The 15000-nt window shown below is 38.3% G+C and overlaps 1 protein-coding gene across 2 annotated transcripts in view; it reads left to right on the top strand.

Annotated features, from left to right (window-relative positions):
- Positions 1 to 15000, top strand: part of LOC138056740 (uncharacterized) — a 55213-nt gene that overhangs the window by 10343 nt on the left and 29870 nt on the right. For both annotated transcript variants that reach the window (XM_068902607.1, XM_068902606.1), the window contains exons 8-17: positions 207 to 242; positions 685 to 819; positions 2317 to 2448; positions 3882 to 4117; positions 4286 to 4575; positions 5302 to 5397; positions 6334 to 6441; positions 7395 to 7537; positions 8880 to 8968; positions 10071 to 10204. In XM_068902607.1, the coding sequence (XP_068758708.1) occupies positions 207 to 242; positions 685 to 819; positions 2317 to 2448; positions 3882 to 4117; positions 4286 to 4575; positions 5302 to 5397; positions 6334 to 6441; positions 7395 to 7537; positions 8880 to 8968; positions 10071 to 10204 (1399 nt within the window). The remainder of the gene's footprint in view (positions 1 to 206; positions 243 to 684; positions 820 to 2316; positions 2449 to 3881; positions 4118 to 4285; positions 4576 to 5301; positions 5398 to 6333; positions 6442 to 7394; positions 7538 to 8879; positions 8969 to 10070; positions 10205 to 15000) is intronic.

Below are 15000 nucleotides of genomic sequence, written 5' to 3'. Positions count from 1 at the left end.
ACCAATCTTCAAAACCGTTGAATATCCGTTAACCGTCCGTTAGTTTTAAGCCGTTTAACGGGCAAACGTTAGTGTACGTTTTCCCGTGGAAGGTCACATTTTGTTTAGGAATTAGGTACATGAAGATATGTAGTGCACAGAACTACTGTATGACTTATTTTATTACAACCAAGTGTTTATGGCAAATATTTTTTTGGCGAAAACAGGTTTCCTTATGGACAAGTCCAAGGAGCTTTGCGAAGGTTGGTGTGGCCATGATTAAATTTTATACATTACCTATAAAAAAATTTGTTTTACATGTATTTGCAGTAATTGTCAGGCTCGTTAATTGAAAAGGGCTGTAAATCAATGTTGCTGCAGGAACAGAATGTTTGGAAACAAGAGATTAATGTACAATAAATTATGTACAGTTGAGTGTTTTTTCTTTTAAATCATTGTAATCTTGTAATCTAATTATAGCAATGACAAATAAAAATATTTAATTATATTGAATGGCACGTCATTAAGTCACTAAGCTACTCTTACTGCAGATTCAAGTAACATTAATTTAATGTCAGTTCACAGTTTTATTAACTTTTTGAAACTTTACTTTGGATACTATAAAACTATGTACCGTAATTCTTTTTCTCTAGAGTATACTGTAAGTATTAAGAATAGTAATAAAACTTTGATCACCCCCTGTAGTTTGCGGAAAGCATGGATAGAAGTCTTCATGCACCCTAATCTGCCAAAGAATTTGGAGGACAAAGTCAGAGAACGACTAAGGAGTGCTATAAATGGAGCTTTAATCTGTTCACCTGAGAGCACGGGTCTCAAAATGTAAGTAATGGTTCATGTGCATTTTGAATTTCAGGACATTGCTTGAAATCTTGGATAATTATTATCGTGTATTGTCTGAAACTTTGACGTCATCTGTGATTCTAAAAGTGACATCTTCAGTTAGAGTACCATCCTAGCCCTCATGTACTCCAACTGTAATGTGACATACATACATACATAATTTCAAAGCTTTCAAGTAATGTTCTTATTAGCATTGTTATGGTACCATAAGAAACACCAGTTATTACTGAACAAAATGCGGTCATTACTGTGACCTAATAAGTCACCGTGGAAATTGGAAAGTGCTGTAATAACACCCTGTATTTTGTCTTTAGTTGCATGCATGTACAATGTATACCAGAATTTCAATAACAAATCCAGTGACTACCATTATTTTTTTATTGCTGGAAAGTGATCAGAAGGCCAAGATGAAACTTTCTGCAAAGTTTAAAGAAACTCTTTACATGGGATTCACAGCCACCTTAAATATGGGATTTTTTTTAAGGTGGCTCCGCAGTACAGAATTTTTTTAAACTTTGCAGAAAGTTTTATCTTGGCCTTCTGTTCACTTTCCAGCAATAAAAAATGGGGGTCACTGAGTTTGTTTTTGAGATATGGGCAACTAAAGCCAAAATATACCGTGTTTTTTATAGGCTTTCCTGTTGCCAAGGAAACCTATTGCATCACAATAATGACTGCATCTTGTTCAGCAATAATCAATGTCTACAGTGTGTAGTCCCAATCTTTCTGGAGTGTCTCTTCAAAGTGTTGAAACTGGTTAGAGCCACCTAAAGTGCTACCCTTGTGAAATAAAGAATTTTCTTCCTTCCTTTCTCCCTCCCTCCTTCCTTCCATCCTTCTTTCTGTCCTCCCTTCCTTCCTTCCTTCCATCCTCCCTTCCTTTCTCCCTACCTCCCTTCTTCCTTCCATTCTTCTTTGCATCCTCCCATCCTTTCTTCCATCCTTCCTTCCTCTCTCCTTCCTTCCTTCCTTCCTTCCATCCCCCCTTCCTTCTTCCCTCCTTCCTTCCTTCCTTCCCTTCTCTCTCCTTACTTTCTTTTGCCCTCCTTCCTTCCTTCCTCCCTCCTTTGTACCCTCTTTGCTTCTTTCCTTCCATCCTCCCTCCCTATCCTCCTTCCCTCCTTACTTCCTTCCTTCCATCCTCCCTTCGATCCTTCTTCCCTCCTACTGTACCTTCCTCCCTCCCTCCCTCCTTTCTTTGTCCTTCCCTCCTTCCTTGCAGTTGTACTTACCCTTACTTACTTACTCACTCACTCACTCACTTGCTCACTTCAGTTACATGTACCCTGACCCCAGGAATGTGTGTATTGACTTCTGTTCAAGACTGTATTGTGTCTGACTTGCTATTTCAAAATTAATGCTGTACTGCAGATACTGCAGCAGCAAAGATGTCTGTAAGAAAGACAACTAAACAATCAAAATATCGTAATAATTAGTATAATCTTCACATTGCACCATGCTTGTGATTTGTACTAGGGCTCTTGAAATGAAGAAGTGGGATGATGAAACATTGGTGAAGTGTTTTGCGGGAAAATTAGGCAGTGATTTAATCACCGAAGATGAAGAGATTGCTGAAGCCAGGCTTGCTGTCTTGGAAAAGAACAAAAGGTAAAACAGAATGAGCATGATTATACATGTACATTTACATGATATGTATCCGAGAAGAATCACTGTCTTAACTGCAAATCAGTTGTCTTATGGAACTGAAAAAGTCACCCACAGGGGTGAGCAGTGATTCCAACTCTGGCTGAGCCAGCACTTAATAGAATCTTAAGTGTTTGTTCAGCCAGGCCGGGTTGAATATTTACTGGAGGCATTTACATGAGGTAGCAACCACTGAGACCTCACTCTACCTTACTCTTCACGCAATGTACAATGTATGTTCTCAACCCTTACAACACTAAGTACATGAAAGGAAAATCCTTAGTATCAGTTTTCAAGACTACGCGCTACGCGATTCCTGTACATGCCCAGAAATGCCCCTAATTAGATGCACACAGATTTCAATAAGCATCACGAAGTGTCTCTTGCTCTACTCCCCAACTTCAACATCATTCATGTCTTGGAACACAGATAACTGATGCCACAAAGTGTCTCCCAATTGCTACTCCTCAAGTGAGGATAAACAGTTGCATTTTTGTTACCCTATGCTATTTTTTACCCTTACCTTTTCGTTGGAAATAGACTTAAGGTGGCTAAAACCAGTTTCAACACTTCTAAGTGACGCTCTTATTAGGAGGATCGGCACCACGACGTTGTATCGTGTATTAGCAATATTGTGGTACCAAATGAAACACGAATTATTGCTGAACAGTCATTATTGTGATGTAATATGTCACCTGGGCAACGGGCAAGCCCTGTAAAAACACCCTTTATTTTGTCTTTAGTTGCTTATATCTCTAAAAAGGAACTTGGTGACCCCCATGTTTTAATTCTGAAAAGTAATCAGCAGGGCAAGATGAAACGTTCTGTAAAGTAAAAAAAAAGATTCTGTCCAGCGGATTGAGAGCCACCTCAATTCTGTGATTTTTTTAAGGTGGCTCTGAATCCGCTAGACAGAATTTTGCCAAATGTTTTGTCGTGGCCTTCTAATCACTTTTCAGCAATAAAAAAGAGGGATCACCATGTTCGTTTTTGAGATCTGGGCAACTAAGTCCAAAGTATAGGCTAACTTATAACATCACAATAATGATCACATCCTGTTTATAAATAATTGGTGTTTCATATCATATGGTACCATATGCTGTTACGTGATACAGTGTTGTAGCGTCATTCGATCTAAAGAGAGGTGTCTTTTAAGTGCTGAAATCCTTTTAAGCCTCCTTAAAGGGATATTACATGTACATGTACATGTAATTGTGTTGCATGTCAAAATTGGATGTACATCTACAGGGTAATTACTAGGTAATTTTTACTTACAGCGGTGCAACAATAATGTTTCCTCCATATTGTGGTAACACTGTCTTTCTGTTTGATAACGCCATAGTATACGTGTACTGCTAGAAGTTGCCGTAATGCAATGTCTGTTGTGTAATCACCAGGTTCTCAGATGCATTATTTTACATGCTTGGCTGCAAAGTGATCCGAAAGAACTCTGCAAGCTTTGGTATGCTTTCCCAAAGTGAGCATAAGCTATTGACAAACATTTCTGTCTACCGACACAAGTTGGTACTGTTGCTTGCGAAGACTGGAAAGATTGAGCAAGCAATGAATGTCATCACACTTCCAGGCTCAGAGGAGCTGGATAGAGATGTCCTGACCAAAACCAAACCAAAAGGTGAATTTTTATTAATGTTTTTTCTTACTGATAAATTTTCACAAAAACATCGTTCTGGTTTAGCATATGTATGTAAATAAGAAATGAGAATCTTGTAGTCATAGCTGCACTCTAACTCATGTACACATACAAATGTTTGAATCAAAGTAATGCTTTGTTTCCTTCTAGAAACTGGAATTAATGTCAACTATTCACAGTGTGCTCTTGGAAGCATATCCTCTGCCGATATGAAGGAGTTGCTGACTGTTATTGTAAGAGAAGATACCTCAGATGCTGAAGCAGGAAAGATTCCTCCCCCAAAGTCTATTTCTGAGCCAAAACTTCAAAAAGCGTTGGCTTTGATACTTAGTGTAGCGCAGATCAACTCTAATCTTCGTACTGAGGTTGTATTAGAGTGGTATATCGACACATTTTGTGAATCTGCTGTATCAAATGGGCTTTCCAAAGATGCTAAACAGGTTGGTGTTCAGCCAAGTGAATAACATACATTAAACAATAAAATTTAATTTAATTTTGTTGGGGTTCTTTCTCTTCTGGCACACAGATGAATTAAAGCCCTGTTACAATTTGTTTGGTCAATAGACCATTAATTTTACAGTTCTGTGCTCAGTCACTAGGCCTTTGAATAAAAGCGAAGCTGGCACTGACCTGCTTTGATACAAACCTTATTGCTTTTCTTATGTAAATCATGTTGTTGTAATGCTAACACGTTTTTATTTACATGAGAAATTTAAAGCAGTGAGGTTTGTATCAAAGCAAAGGTCAACTCCAGCCTCATTTTTATTCAAAGGCCTGGTAACTGAGCACAGTACCATTGTTATTACTGGTTTAGGGTTGGAACACCTATTACAATGTAAGTGCCCCTAAATCAGTCAATGCTTTGGTGGTGAGGTAGAACTGGGGGAAAGTGATTCAGCAGTGTTTTAACAAAAAGTGTCTCACATCAGCCAGTCCAAAAACCAAAGCTTGGAAAAAAAAATTCTATGGACTGTGAAACTCTACTCCGGCCCTTGCTTGTACAGTGTAGGAGGGTTGGTTTTGATAATGATGGTGATGAGGATGACTTTAGCAATACTAACAATTACTATTATGGTAGTGATTGATAGAGCCCCACATTCCAATTTTTTTCTTGTTTTAATAGTTCCAACAAATAATTAAGTAATTGATGATTGAATGTTTTGTAGAAATTTGAAAGTGCAGCAGGACAACTTCTTGACAAAGCAAAGAACAAACTTCTTTCTCCCAGTGACATTATCCCACCTTGTAAAGGCTCATTCAAGGTACAGAAAACTATTGCATCATGTTTTTGTCCTCTTTTTATTTTAAACTAAGAATATACATTGTGTAGGGATGTTTCTTCTGATATCATCCATTGTTATTAATATGCTAACCAGAACCTAATTGGCTGTTGAAACAATGACTTCTTGTGTTCCCTGGTTGGCAAATTAATTTTGAATATCAAAAGAAATGTGACGTCAATGTTTGTAAACGAGAAATATCGCTATACTACTGTAATTGATTTAATTAATTATGTAGTAAAGGCATTTCCACTTATTTTAGTTTAAATGGCCCTAACCTTTAATTAGAATTTTTTCAATTGCAAAATTAATGCACACCGAACTTGTTACTGTTACTGCATTAGTAGTAGTAGTACTGTTTAGGGCTCTTTCTGCTGGTTCCAGAAAGCATTATTGTATTTTTGGTTATTAGTCTTTATTTGGAGATGATTTGTTTTCTGTCTTTTCTCTGCTTGGGTACAATGTACACATACCTGCAGAAGGAACCATTGTTTTCTTGCTAGAAAAATTGAGGCTTTCAGTCACTCTGTTTACATGTACTCGTTTACAAGTGAAATGTTTAGAACTTTATTTTTAAAATTAATTTAATAGTAACGATCATATGTACAGATCAGCAAGGTATAATAACCAGTCGATAACAGTCAGTAAGACTCAAGTTAAAAGTGCATTGCACATCCTGATTGTTTAACTTGGGGGATGATCAGCAAAGTGATTTTCACCCAGGTGGAGTAATGTAGTTTCAAGAAGAAAAACCTCCTTGATAAAAATGTCATTAGGGTTAAAGTATTCTTGGATCCTAAATACAAGTAAAACGTTGTCCAGTTCTTACTGGGTCACTTAATGAAGTACATGATTCTTGCTTCTGGGATCAAAAGGAAAGCAAACAAACATGAATTTTAACTTTGTCCTTGTTTTCAGTCGTTTGTTGTGGTGCTGTTTGCTGCACTTGTTGTCAGAGTTTTTTCAATCACAAATTGCTATCAAACTTATCTTATAACAAGCGCTTTGGGTGTCTTCAAGAGAAAGGTATTTATTCTAATGATAATAGTTATTAAATTAGTTAACAATCTCATTTCACACTTTTCAATGCCGCATCCGATGCATCTGTTGTTCACAGTTGTTCTGACCAAGTTCATCTTTGCACCTCCAACCTCCGGATTAGACCTCTGACTGAGCGACAACAGTGACGGATCTAGGAATATTCTAAGGGGGGTTAATTGAAAGAATCATAGTATAATACTCTAACAAAAGTGCAGATAGTTTAGGGTGCCATTTTGACTTTGTTTATGTTTTGCATTTATGTTCACGTCAGGTAAATAGTATCTGTTCCAGCAGAAATAAAAATACAATACAAAGCAGATAAATGGAAAAAAAAGGAGCCAAAATGGGGGGTGGCTAGCCACCCTATTTGCCCCTGCTACAAAGTTAGACTTGAGTTGAACCTGCGTATAATTATAAGATGTCAATTCGCAGCACTGAACATGTTCCAATAATGTACATTTACAATTTACATTCAGAATACTTCTCATATTATTTTTTTTGTCTTACAACTGTATGATCTTCCATTACATGTACATGTATATCACTCACTGTGCAATGCATAGCCTGGGATTGGGGTATGTAATTAAATACATTACTCAGCAGCAGAATTTTTCAGAAAACCAATAACTGAACCCTCACCTTTAAAGTGAAGAAATGTATTTTTTTTAAACTTAGATGTTGTAAATAAAATAATGCACTAGGTACATGTACAACAACAATATTATTATTGCTGAAAGCTAGCCATTTAAAAATAATTATTGGTGTTTAGACCTTATACAATGATGTAAGTGTAGGTAGAGTATACTGTCTCAGGTGCTATGACAACAAAGCATGCAATGTCTGGCACTCTGCAAAACACCTCTGTCATTCATGTACTGTACTTGTACAGCTGTACATTTTCCTATATAATTAATATTCACCCATCTGTTGTATCACAGGATCTTCTCTGGGCTTGTGTTTCGGTGATACTGTCTCCTACAGTCTCAAACAAGACCAGTCCTCTTGTTTTTCTTGGTTTTGTATTGGAAAATTTGATCAAACCACTTGGGAGTAACTGTTTTCCTCTTCATGTCTATGAAAGGTTTGTACAGAATTTCAAATTATTTTGAGAGCTTTGTTGCTAGGGATAATAAAAATGTTATGACCAGTGCAATAAATCGTACAGCTCATTTGCCCTTTGTCAGGTCCCAGTTTTTATCCCTCTTGGTGACATCATACCCTCCTCACTTGTAAAAGTACCCATGTGGGGAAGCTGGTTTACAGTAAATACATGTGAACCACCTGTCCATGAGACAGGTTGTGCTGGGTTACAATAGGGGGCTTAAGCACTAGGTTTTTGATCCACAGATGGACACCGTAAGTGAACATTTCGCACACCTAGACAGTAGTCTTAATCAGATTTTTAAACTAATCGTCCCTAATAGTGAAAAGATACTTAGCAGCCAGGGCTTGGAAAATTAATATTTGAATTCCACCTTGTCCATTGGGCAAGTAGGGATTCAAATGTGCTTACCCAGGGCCCTTTCCCTGCTTGTCCAAGTTTTCAAACTCATTAATAATTTATGAACCCCAAAATGGAAGTCATACTAATGGCAGGTTTTTTATAATTAACATGGATGAACACTGTTCGATTTTGGTGTTGGGAGGTCCTTCGCTGATGACACCAACCCCACATTTTCTGCCATAACTTCCTTAGATTGTTTCAAGTCCAAAGTTGAGGTGTTTACTATCTGCACAGGCAAAGCTTAACTTAATATGGATAATCTTTATGACTTTGTTCTTAATTTTTATACATTTTTTTGTAATTTGTATTGTCATGCACGGCTTCTAGGTGGAACAGGGTATTTTTGTAAAGTATTTTTGATAGAACTAAGTACTGTGGAAAACTACCGGTAAATTTATCCATCCATCTACATGTATCTGCATTGGATCTTTCTTTCTTTAAGGCCGTGTTTCCCTTTCGAATTTCAATTATTGTTCCAGAACTTGTTTAGAGAGGAATACAGTGTTAATTGACATTTAATTAAACTGCTTTTAATTCTTTCCCTCCTAAGAGTGGCACTGCAGATTTTACTCTGCCTTAATGCTAGAATACCTTTCTTTGTCTAATGCTAAAAGATTTCACTTGTCAATGCATAACCCCTCAGGGGTGAGGAGGGATAATACATTTGAAACAAGAAAAAAATGACCTGTAAAATGCTAATGTACATGCATCAGAGGTTTTATTAGAAGTGTGGACCCTGGTACTAGCACCTGTGTATGCTGAGTACAGTACTTGCCTTTGCTCAAAGGAGGTCTCAACATCAAAAGCCAGGCCATATATACATGTAGGGGTGCCTTCTTACTCTATCAGGGTCCCTTCTACTTTGAAACTTAAGGAAACCCCTGGTTTATTAGTAATTATTTTTTTGTTTTATCTTTAGCTGGATTAAAAAGCTGCCAAATATATCTGGTATTGAAAAGAACTTTGAGATTGTTCAAGTTATTCTGCAAGAAGAAAAAGGAACCTTAGGTACAGCATACGTGTATTTAACAACAGGTCATTTAATAACCCAGAGTTTTCTTGCCCTTTTGGAATTGTATAATGCATCATGAATTATTGGCAAAAACTCTTACAACTATAATATTATTATTATACATACATACATACATAAACTTTATTAAAGTGTGAAGGTATTTAGGTAAAACTAATTGTGGACACTAATTGCTTCAAGGGCAGTTAAATGGACCAATACACAAAAAATTTGGTGATTATTTTGTGAGCGGAGGGGTTGGCGCAGTGGTAAGATCTCTGCCTTCCAGCCCTAAGGTCCCGGGTTCCATTCCCGGTTCTGCCGAGACTGGAATATTTGGCGACCTTCTTTCCCGCTAAAGTTCACTCAGCTTTCCATCCTTCCGAGGTCGGTGAAATGAGTACCAGCATGCATGGACTGCTTAGAAGCGGCTGCAATTTGCGCCTGTATATGCTTCCAGTCCGCTGGGGGTAAATTGATCATTGTAAAGCGCCCTTGAGACGTTAGTGATAAGGGCGCTATATAAATGCACCACTTTACCTTTTTTTTTTTTACTTTTTTATTATTCCATTTTGGACGTTTACAAAAATTAATACATCTCCTTTCTCAAAAGTAAGGAAAGTTGTGAATTGTTGCACTGTTTGAAGGTCTCTCTGATTACTCTAAAAAACAACAAAAATGTTAATAATTATTTGCATTGTTTGTGGAATTTTTCCATTTATCACTTTAACACTTCTTGGTAATTTGCCTATTATTTAACAATTATTCGCCGAAGGCGAAGTGATTATCGGTAAATATTCACCGAGACGAAGTCGAGGTGAATGTTCAGCGATAATCACTGAGCCTGAGGCGAATAATTGTTTTAGTATAAATACACAGGTGATTATTTCAAAAAAGAGAAAAAAAAAACATTTCAACGCGAAATCATCTTCACTTACAGTGGCAAAACGACTACTGGCAGCCATTTTGTCCGTCGAGGTGATTATCGGCTGATAATCCAAGAGAGCGAGCCAATGAGAGCGCACGATTTTGTATAATCACCCGTGTGTTTATACTAATAATTATTTTTCTGATCTGCTTGATTCTTCCTTTATTTTTCAGGAAAGGATCAGAGTGCCAGTAAGGGTGTGGTCCTTTTGAAAAAAATAGTGGAAACAATGACAAAAATGTTGCAGAACAAAGGCAACTCAGATAAAGACAAACTATGTTCCCTTTTCAAGAAGATGAACAAAGTGGTAAGTGATTGCTACAGTACATGTACACTGTACGTGTAGTTGTACTATCATCAAGGTTCTGAACACAAAACAATTCTTTCATAGATCTTGGATAAGACCGGGAAATGGGCCAGTAGTCGTTGTTGGACATTGGGTTGTTTGACCTTATGTCTGTCACTTAAGAGATCAAAGGCCTTCTGTAGAAGCATAGCTTCATCTAAAACATTTGTTTATGGTTGTGTTTTTTATAATATTATTGTTTAAGCTTCCATCTGGACCGAAAGAGTTGAAAGAGCTTGAGACTGAAATAGCTGGTCTGACTTTCAAGAATAATCCCACTTATGAAAACTTTTTAGCTTCTCAGAAGACTTGCAAGTAAGTACTCTTGTCTTAATGTACTTTTAAAGGAAGGAAGGAAGGAAGGAAGGAAGGAAGGAAGGAAGGAAGGAAGGAAGGAAGGAAGTAAGGAAGGAAGGAAGGAAGGAATGAAGGAAGGTAAGAAGGAAGGAAGGAAGGAAGGAAGGAAGGAAGGAAGGAAGGAAGGAAGGAAGGAAGGAAGGGAGGGAGGGAGGGAGGGAGGGAGGGAGGGAGGGAGGGAGGGAGGGAGGGAGGGAAGGAGGGAGGGAGGGAGGGAGGGATTGTATTTTAAAACAACTACAAATGCACATGTACATGTACTTAATTTAATGATTAGGGTTGCCTTGCTTTCAGACCAGGAAAATGGCCTCACCTGAAGGACTCATTGATAGCCTTTCTCAAGAAATATCGCTGGTGAGTATCAGGGTGAAACTTGTCGGCAATTGCATGTGAACTTGCCGCCTATATTCGTTGGAAATTACCCCAAATTTACATGAGAAATGTTTGAAGAGAAAACACGCCTTGGATCGTCAAAGTTTTGTTTTGTTTACCTTTTTAACTACATTTGGAGCATGACAATACAACTTTTCGTCACGACAGATGAAATACATTGGACGCAGCTTTAGAGAATGCAAAGGAGCCTGAAAGGGGCTACACGTGTGTCATGCTATTTTAGTGTCTTTTCGAAACCTAAAAAATTAGTGTCTTGCCGTCAAATGAATTTCCAAATTTTTTTTAGAATATCCATGTACTGTACTCTCTCTGAATAAAAATAGCCAAAATTTCATGATATGAGTGTTCTGTTCAATTACCCGAATTCATGCTCCAGAATGCGGGAAATGCATTCTAAGGGGCCCAAATTTCAAAATTTTCCCAGGGGAGGATGCTTCCCGGATCCCCCTACAAGTTTGTGCCTTCAGCCCTTGGGAAACACGCCTTTGTTGTGTGTCGTCCATTCTCTGCTTACTCTTAAGGTTTTGCTGACTACTAAAATTCCTTTTGAAAATCCTGGAGTAAGCAGTTGTTTGATCTACTCGCACATTATTTTGTTCATGGAAGTGGCAATCACATTACATGGCATGGAAATGATTATTGTACATGTACATGTGGTGTCTTAATGTATTAATTCAACTAATGATTAATGTAAGGCTACAGTGTATTAATTTTTGCCTCACAAGGCATCTTTCTTACAAGTACATGTACCAAGGTCCAATATTGATCTTATGGACTTGGTTGATACAAAACTAGAGTGCTTCTGAATAATGTGCCCATGTCTTCTTGTTAGCTTTTATTTTTGTATAGTTTGGTGACATTTAATACAGTTTGAGAAATCATCTTTTGAAGAAGGTTATTTGCTTTTGTTCTGCTTTGCCTAAAGAGAGATTAGTACTCCTGTGAGAAAAACTTAAAATGCATGTCAGTCAACATAACAAAAATACAGTACGATAAATCTCTTCATCTAAAGGCCTGCATTAATGAAAATTATTGATCTTTAATAACAGTTCCTTATTCTCGTCTTCATGCTCTTTAGCTCTCATCCAGCAGGATGTATTGAGGTTTTCAGTCATTGCCATATGTTCAATGAAGTGAAGCAGACTCTTTCTGTTTGTGGCTTCACTGGCTGTTTTCCTAGCATCTGTGAAAGGGTAAGTATGTAATGTTGGTTAGTGGCTCAGGCGGGTTTCTTTTAACAGAAAGGGTGGTCTTCAGGTCACAAGTTGCTTTGATCCCAAATACATTTCAAAGTTCCTGTACACTGCTTTGGATTCATTTTGCATGTCTCTTGCGAAGTTCAGTGGGATTAGTACACAAAGTGCTGTAAGAAGAAGGAAATTATTCCTTGTTAATTCAAAACGAAAGCAATTTTTCACTGCGCACCAGTGGCACAGTTGGTTGAGCATCGGGCTGTCATGCGGGAGATCAAGGGTTCGAACCCTGGCCGGATCAACGCTTAGGATCTTAAAGGAGGAGAAAGTGCTGCCTTCCTAATTTCATCTGCAAACGGTTAGACTTTCAAGTCTTCTCAGATAAAGACTATAAACTGTAGGCCCTGTCTCACAAATACCTTCTGTGTTCGTAAGTTCCCTGTGGGACGTTAACGAACCCACACACTATTCGATAAGAGGAGGGGATGTAGTCCCCGGTGTTGTGGGTGTCCTGTTCTCTCCAGCAGAAGTGGCTGGCTTGACAGTGATCTGTCTAAAAAGGCCTATGAGGTATGAGGCCACCTAAGCAGAAACAGCCATAAGCCAAAAAGGGACTTTACCAAGTGCTGGAACATGTAGATATAGATGTAGATGAGCTCATTAATGTTGACTTACTGATCCGAGTTACTTGAAACAAGGTTAGCATTAACCATTGGTTCAGTAGTTTCTACAGTAAATCTCTAGTATCTCATGGTATTTAACACTGGTTGACCCTGACCAAGGCAAGCTTGGAGCAACTCAAGCCAGGATGTCATCAAAAGTCTGTTGTTTCATCAAAATTAATGGGGAGCTTTTGTTTCTCTTGTTCTATGTTGCTACTGATGTACAGCATTGAAAGGGAGAAATAAAGACCGGCAGTTGTTACTTTTTGAAGATAGGTGTGACAATAGGTTATTATTGTCTCTTGACATTATGCTCCTTTCTGCGACCTGCATGTGTTATTGAGCCACAAAAAGTAACAATGATAGCACTTTTACCTCAAACTACGTATACCAGTAAATGTTATGTGCATGTATGAATGGACTTTAATTGTATATATTTTGCTGTTTTTTGTTATAACAGATAAAGCAAACTCTTTCAAAACTAAATCAGAGTGATTCCTGCCTCCTCGCTGCTTCTTGTGCTGATTGGCTTGGCAAAACATTATGTAATGCTGCTTTCCTTAACTGGCGCAATGGGTACAGAACTGTAAGTTTTCAACATCATGAGTTGATTCCATACTTCATACTCAATTGCAATAGAACCGAGGTCTCAATGGGAATTACAATGTACTTAAAACTGGTAGGTAATACAAGCAACCAAGGGCAGTGCAGGGATGGCGCAGCACCCACCTCCCGCCTCCCCCCGCTGTTCCCTGGGTTTGACTCCCAGACTCGGCGTCATATGTGGGTTGAGTTTGTTGGTTCTCTACTCTGCACTGAGAGGTTTTCCCTGGGTACTCCGATTTCCTCTCTCCTCAAAAACCAACGTTTGACTTGAGTTGCGTTAATTGTTAATTTCAGTTTACAGTGTCCCCAATTAGTGCTCCAGCGCTAGAACGACTAGACACTTCAACAAAAAGTTATTTTCCTTTTTGCAGATCACATAATCTTTCTGTGTTATAGTTGGTTTCTATTTTCTCTTAGTTTGTGCCCCTAACTCAAAATATTTTTCTTGGTGAGATATACCTTTTCACACTTTGCAAAAATATTCTTTTCTTTTCACTTAAAAAGCTCCAATTTTAGTGTGCAGCAAAACTTAACAAAACTAGAAGTAGTTTGTGCAGTGGCCGAACTACTGTGATGCATAGGCTGACATGTTCCTGAGATGATGTCACAAACTGCTTTGCATTGAAAAAATTTATTGACAACTGGAATGCAAACTCGTGACGCCATTTCATTAATAGATCCAAGAAATTTGAACCAGTCAGAAAGGATTCTAATGGAAACCAAAACGGAGAGTAAGGAACTTCGCCCAAGGTGCCCCCTCCAGCCTTTCCATGATGCTTAAAGTTTGCTTAGTAGCTCAGTTAAAAAAAAGCCTTATCTTTTGGCTGCCCTCTTTTGGCAAATGTAGCGGTGATAGTGCTTTGGATGCCTCCTTCTCCTACTCGAATTTATCTTGGTTTCCAACGGATCCTTGGGGTGCCAGCTTCCAGGGTCGTTCATTCTTGTTGATGCGTGAAAACGCAACTCAGTAAAACGATTGCGAAATTACTTAACTTAAACTTTGGTCTTGATGCCTTTCAGATCCCTGATGCACTGATGTCCTGTTTGCGAGACATTGGCAGAGTCAATGTGCAAACATTTAATGGGATCCTGTCAACTGCCATGCAAGAAGCTGCTGAGGTGAGTCAACTGTGTGTTTTATTTAAAGTGGTGCAGTGGTATCAGCATTTTTGGTTCCCTTCGATGAACCCCAGGTACAGTTTGTTGGTTTTGACTTGTTCATCGGAAAGATTTTCTTCTCTTGTAGTACTCTGTTTTAATAACATCTTAGTTTACTCGGTTAATAGTGCTTATGCAGTTGAAGACATTATCATCCTAACTTGAGTGTCTTAGCGTTGTTATCGTCTTCTTTCTCGTTGCTGTCCATTGTTATCATCATCATCATCATCATCCAATTGAGCCAACCGCTGACCGGTTGGCTCAGTTAGTTGAGCATCGGACTTCTGTGCGGGAGATCGCGGGATCAAAACTCCAGCCGGACCAACACTCGCGGTCTTTCAATAACTGCAGGGAAAGCGCTGAATGACATCTGGTTAGACTCTCTAGT

Source organism: Montipora capricornis, chromosome 7 (assembly GCF_036669925.1).
Source record: "Montipora capricornis isolate CH-2021 chromosome 7, ASM3666992v2, whole genome shotgun sequence".
NCBI lineage: Eukaryota > Metazoa > Cnidaria > Anthozoa > Scleractinia > Acroporidae > Montipora > Montipora capricornis.
This window is presented reverse-complemented; position numbering and strand designations above follow the sequence as displayed.